At 61.1% G+C, this 6000-nt stretch overlaps 1 protein-coding gene across 15 annotated transcripts in view; it reads right to left on the bottom strand.

Moving 5' to 3' along the window:
• Positions 1–2102: 2102 nt before the first annotated feature.
• LRRN2 (leucine rich repeat neuronal 2) overlaps positions 2103–6000 on the bottom strand; it is a 59842-nt gene continuing 55944 nt past the window's right edge. For all 15 annotated transcript variants that reach the window (XM_070496804.1, XM_070496806.1, XM_070496807.1 and 12 more), the window contains one exon: positions 2103–5110. In XM_070496804.1, coding sequence (XP_070352905.1) covers positions 2745–4883 — 2139 coding nt within the window. In that variant the 5' untranslated portion in view covers positions 4884–5110 and the 3' untranslated portion in view covers positions 2103–2744. The remainder of the gene's footprint in view (positions 5111–6000) is intronic.

Here is a 6000-nt window from a genome sequence, read left to right as displayed (position 1 = left end):
TGTGGTGGCTGACACGTTCAGGATGTGGGGATTCAGTTGAGAGACGGTTAAATTCCCCTTCCCCCCAGAAGAAGGCATTCGTTCCTGAGGACCCCAGCAGCTGCCAGCTCCACGGCGCCTGGTAGCAGCCGCCCAGCGAGCCTCTCACCGGGGGCCAGATGGCACCCTATCCCTAGCGGCTTGCGGCTGCCACCACTCCCTCAGCTTCCTGCCTGTAACCAAGGAGTCTGAGGGAAAGGAGGGTAGCACAGAGGTGTCCCACCTTCCAGCCTCAGGCATGTCACAAGCATTTGAGCCAGCCAAGGCTCTGAGCCCTGGAGCCAAGCCGGCGCCCACTCTTCAGGTTACTGGTGCCTAGGGGAGGCAGGGGCAGCTGAGGAGGTGCAGGGTGGGGGGAGTGGGGGAGGCGGTGGCCGCAGGGCTCCGAGGCCTTCACAGGGCTCTGGGCTCTTACTGAAGGGAACGGCTCCTTGAATCTCTGTGCCATGCAGGCCATCAGGAGAGGCAGCGACTGCTCATCCTCTAGAGGAAAAGAGAGGCAACGATTTCTGACTCCCGTTTTCCATGATCTGCCCCACCTCTTCCCCACAGGGTTCCTGCATCACAGAGGACCGGTCCAACCCTCACGGATGGAAACAGGCTAGATCCCACAGGCCAGCCCCAGTCAGCTGGCGGGCTGCCCAGGATGTGGCGGTGATGATCCCACAGCTCACAGGAAAGAGCACTGAGGCGCTAGGAGCATCGCCACAGGTGCAGGAAGGAAAGGAGAGCGTCCTGCCTCGGCTTCCCAGCTTCTCCCTAAAGAACACACACTCAGCCGTGGGAAAGAGCACGTGTGAACGGAGCCTGCTGACCTCAGCGTGGCGGGCGGCCCCCAGGGTGGGGAGAGCTGAGGGGCCATCCTCCAGCCCCTTCCCTAACTCTGTCCTGGGCCATACCTGTACCGCCATCTGCCGAGAAGCCGGGGCCTGGAGCAGAAGGCGGGAAACACTCGGCACTGCAAGCTGAGCTCCGTGGTTCTCAAAGTGTGGTCCCCAGACCAGCAGCATCAGCTTCGCCTGAAAACTCGTCAGAAATGCAGGTTCACAGTTTCCGCCCAGACCTAGACTGGCTTTGTCTGTGTTAGCAAGCCCTCGGGGGATTCTGACATGGGAACCCTGCTCTCGCTGCGCTCATGCTCACGGTGAGGAGCGGTCCCCCTGCCTTGGGGTGAGTGCTCTCCTTCTAGGTTCCGTGGGGCTGATGGTCTCACTTCCGCCTGTGTATACATCTGCAGCCTCGACAGCGGCTTAGAGCTGGCTTCCAATGCAAGCCTGCCCAGTGCATCTGCAGCTCCGGGCTCCTCCGGCTCCTGTGCGCACACTCCAGTCTCAGGAGACCCACGGCTTTCCCAGCCCAGCTCAGAAACAAGGGCTGCGGCCCACCGGCCTCTGCCTTGGAGCTGCCCCCTTGACCACACACGAGAGTCCCCTCCCCTTGGCTCTCTTATCTTTCCAACAACGATCCTCTTCCATTTGGTCCTAAGAAGTCAATCTGGTTTTTCAAAAAGAAATACTGCAAAAGAAACCAGGCTCACTGCAAATTATACTAAAGTGAACCAGGAAGATAAACGCAACAATCTCCTTGTCTCACAGCTCTCCCCTCCCCCAGTACCCTGTCACCCCACTGCCCCATCTGCCCGGTGAGCCAAAGTGCTTGCTGTCTCAATGATTTACAGTTCTCGGCATGACTCTGCCTCTCGGGTCTGTTCAATTAGAAACAGGCTGGGACTTGCGTCCCATGCACCAGCATGTTAACTGCTTATCAGAGAAAGAGAAGGGGCCACGATGTTTGGTGATGGAAATTTCCACTCTCTCCATCTCTGGGTTTTCTCCATTGTCCTCTCCCACCCCCCTCCTTGCCTCCTATGCTTCCTACCTCTCTTGTCAGTCTCTCCAGGGAGCAGGCCTGGAGGCACCTGGCAGGCCAGAGTTCAAACCTAAAAAGAACTGTGCACCCCGCCCCCCCCCCCCCCCCCCCCCCCCCCCCCCCCCCCGTCGCCTCTGGGCTTTGAAGAGATTCCAGAGCAGAAAGCACTTCAGTTATACGCAGTACTCAAAGGCTTATTTTCCTTTTGTTTCCTTTCCCCCCTTATCATTGTTGTTCTTATTTATTTTTATTTTTTACAAAACAGGAGAAAAGAGTGAATTGGATTGGGGGGAGGTGACACATTTCTCCACAAAGGTACAAAATTGCCTGCAGAAAGCCAAGCTCGGAGTGCTGACCACCGGGCTGCCTTCGCAGGCGTCCCTCTCCCCAGATGTCCTTCAGATCCGGCTGGGGATCCACTCTGGGAGCCGTCCCACGAGGTGGGGAGGGGAGGCCTCCTTCAGCCCTTGCCCAGGAGGGGAAAGAGCAAGCAGCTGAGACTGTACAAAGAAAGAGGAGAGGAGGGCGCATCCTGGGGGCCAAGGGCCGGGGACACGGGCAGGGGACAGCCAGGCGGAGCCCAGGAGCCTCTGGGCACGTAGACCACTGGGGAGGCGGAAGGCTCAAGGCAGAGTCCTTCCTCACCCTTGGAGGGGCTCCTCAGGATGCAGGAGCACCCCTTGAGGCCACGAAGCCCCATCTGTCTTGGTCCAGCTGCCAGGCCTCAAGCACATGGGTCCATGTCACTCTCCTGGCAGGGCATCTGGCTCAGACTGCTTCCCTTTAGGTAAAAAGTAGTCCTAGTTATTTCTCTACTGCTGAGAACAGGCTGAGCTTCAGGAATTTTGCAATAATGGTGGTGACAGGGTCTCCCCTTCGGAGGACCAGGACAGCCTCCTCCCTGGATTCCAGGGTAGGACAAGAGGTGCAGACACCACCCGGACTGAGGGGGCACTCCAGCCCCAGAAAGCCCAGGCTGGAAGGAGAGGCCGCCCCCTGACGCCCTGCCTGGGCTGGCCAGTGCCAAGGTGGGCTGCTAGCCCGGCTGCCAGCAGGAGGACAGCGAGAGCCAGGATGGCTATGAGCCCAGGTCGGTCCCCTAAGGCTCTGTGGCAAGGAGCGGCCTCTTTAGTCCTGGTCCATACACATGCCAACTGGGTGTGGGCATCAGCAAAGGCCACTTGCAAGCAGGCCCAGTACTCCGTGGCCTGATGGAGGCGAGTGATGTTGTAGCTGTGAGTGCCCCGTGGCAGGCGGGCCAGAGCAGTGGCCCCCTGGCCCCGGAGGGAGGAGGTGCTGGACCAGGTGAGGTTGGTGGAGACTGTGTTGGGTGGGGGAACCCAAGCTAGCAAGATGTGATAAGGGTGGGTCTCCTGCACTCGGAGCTCCAGCCCCCATCCCTTGCCCCTGCCTGGCTGCAGGGGAGCCCGGCCAACAACTACACTGACCGTCTTAGTGTCAGCCCCCACCAGGTTCTGGGCCACACAGGTGTACAGCCCTGCCTCCTCTGCGGTCACCCTCCGCAGCTCCAGGGTCCCCTCCGGGTATACCCGGTACTTCCGGCCTGCACGGGCAGCCGTCAGTCGAACCCCAGCTGGAGTGACCCAGTAGATCTCGGGTTCCGGTTCAGCCAGCGCCCGGCAGTGCAGCATCAGGCTCTCTCCACTGACCACCTGGAGGCTGGAGGGGAAGCTGCGGGGGGAGATGAGGGGCAGGCAGCGGTCCGTCATCTCCCGGAAGGGCACCTCACGGACCGGGAGGCGCTGGAGGTCTGGCGGCTCAGCACACAGGGTGGACTGCGGCTCGATGAAGCGGACATGGGTGCCGGTGGCATTGGCCCAGCGGATGACACAGTCACAGCGGATGGGGTTGCCATGGAGACCCACCTCCTGCAGGTTGGGCAGGGACTCCACTGTCTGCTGGTGCAAGGCACTGAGAGCGTTGTTGTTGAGCATGAGGGTCTCCATCTGGGGCAGGTGGTGGAAGGCGCGGGGGTGGATGAAGGACAGCCGGGGGTTGTTGGTGATATCCAGCTTCGTCAGCTCGGGCAGGTTGACCAGGGCAAACTTGTCAATGGAAACCAGCTCCTCCATGTTGTTCAGCCCAAGCTCCTTGAGGTGCAGCATGTTGGCAAAGTCCCCCGGCCCCACCCGCTGGAGCGGGTTCTTGTTCAGGTCGAGGAACTTGAGCCCCGGCACCTGTTCCAGTGCCCGCCTGGGCACCCGGGCCAGCTGGTTGTCGTAGAAGGAGAGGCTCTCCAGGCTCTGCAGCCCCTCCAGAGCGTAGTCGGAGATCTCCTGCAGGCTCATGCCTGCTAGCACCAGGCTGCGCAGGTTGGCCAGCGGCCGGAAGTTCATGTCCAGGATGGCATCCACCTTGTTGCCGCCAATCATCAGGATCTCCAGGTTGGGCAGCATCTCGAACCAGCGGCTGTCCACAGCCCTCAGCAGGTTGGAGTTGAGGTGCAGCCGCAGCAGGTTGCTGAGGCCAGCGAAGGCCCTGGGGGCAATGCGGTACAGCTGGTTGTGGTTGAGATAGAGCTCCTGCAGGCTGGCCAGCCCTGCAAAGCTGTGGTCCTCCAGCTGGCTCAGCTGGTTCTCCTCCAGGTGCAGGCTCAGCAGCTGAGGCAGGGCACGGAGATCACAGTCCCGGGCATCAGAAAAGCTGTTCTGGGACAGGTCCAGCTCTGTGAGGTTGGCCAGGTAGGCGAGCTCACTCTGGTCCACGCGGACGATGCTGTTGCTCTGCAGGAGCAGGGTCTGCGTGCCCACAGGCAGCGCTGGGGGCACAGCCGTCAGGAACAGGTCATTGCAGTCCACGGTGGTGGCCTCACGGTACGACGAGCGGGGCGTATACCAGGGCCGGATCTGGCAGGCACACTGAGGGGGGCAGGGCACACGCCAGGGCACCACGGGCACAGCAGCGGTGGCACCGGCCACCCAAGCCAGCAAGAGGGGGGCCACGAAGAGCCTCATGGTGGAGCCACAGGGCGGGGGAACATCCACAAGAGGAGTCTGGAGTCCTGCTCTTAGCGGTTTGCAGGCTGAGGGTCAGCAGCCCGGCCAGCGCCTGGGGAGCCACCCTCCCAGGGCAGTCCTTCTATGCAGGGACGGCTGGGCATCACTTCTCGCCCTCCTGGGTGCAGCTCTCCCTCCTCCGTGGCTGGGCCTGCTCGTTCATGGCCACGCCCCGCCGGGCCGCCCTGGAAGCAGAGGAGGAAGGGTCAGAGAGGCGGCAGAGAGGCAGTCTACTCCCCCTCCCGTGTCTCCCTGTTTGACTCGGGAGGCCGAGGGAGCTGAGGGGGGTGGGCCAGGCTCCCGGGTTCTGTCCTAGTCCTTAGGCTTCCGTGTCCTTTTCCACGACCTGCTGGGGAGTGTGGGGCTGAGAGTCTGCAGGGCAGGAGCGAGAGGCTGGGCCTGGAAGCTTCCAGGGTAACTTGGGAAAGGCGTGTGTGTGTGGAGGAGAGGGGATGGCTGGGTTGCTTTCATCTCCAGAGTCCTTCTGCGCCCAGAGAGGTGCAGAGTAGATGTCACAGCTTCCTCACATCTCTCCTCCCCACTCCTTGGCTCACTCAGTAAACAGAAAATACAACAATACTTCCCAGACCTCCCCTGAGCGGGGTGAGGAGGGGGTGGTAGAAACAAGCGTAACTTCTAAACGCCAGGCTGGGCTCCCAGGGCTCTGGAAGCTGAGAGGCAGTGGACCCTGACCCCCAACTCAGACAGGCTGGGGAAGTGGGGTGTCCTGCCCGAGGTCTGCGTGGGCTCGCGGGGTAGGGTCCAGCTTCCATGTTCGCCAACTTCCCTGCCTGGATGCAGGGGCTTTTCCTTTCCCAACAGCCTGGCCCAGCGGCCTGGAAGGAGGTGGTGAGGTTAGGAAGCCTGGGTCTGAACTCCTCAGCCCTGCAGGTAAGACCTCATGTGACTTGGCCCTGGCTTCTGACTTCCTGACTTCTGGCTTCTCTTGCTGCCACCCACTTACACACTGTGCACAGCCCTTTTGGGTTGAAGTTATCCTGACACGTCCCACTTCTCATGTCTCCTTGTTGTCTCCCAGACAGCCCCTACTTGTTCTTCAAGACTCAACTTGTGG

The sequence above is a fragment of the Equus asinus genome, chromosome 25 (genome assembly GCF_041296235.1).
Source record: "Equus asinus isolate D_3611 breed Donkey chromosome 25, EquAss-T2T_v2, whole genome shotgun sequence".
Taxonomy (NCBI): domain Eukaryota; kingdom Metazoa; phylum Chordata; class Mammalia; order Perissodactyla; family Equidae; genus Equus; species Equus asinus.
The sequence above is the reverse complement of the archived record's forward strand: the minus strand, read 5'-3'. Positions and strand labels throughout refer to the sequence as shown.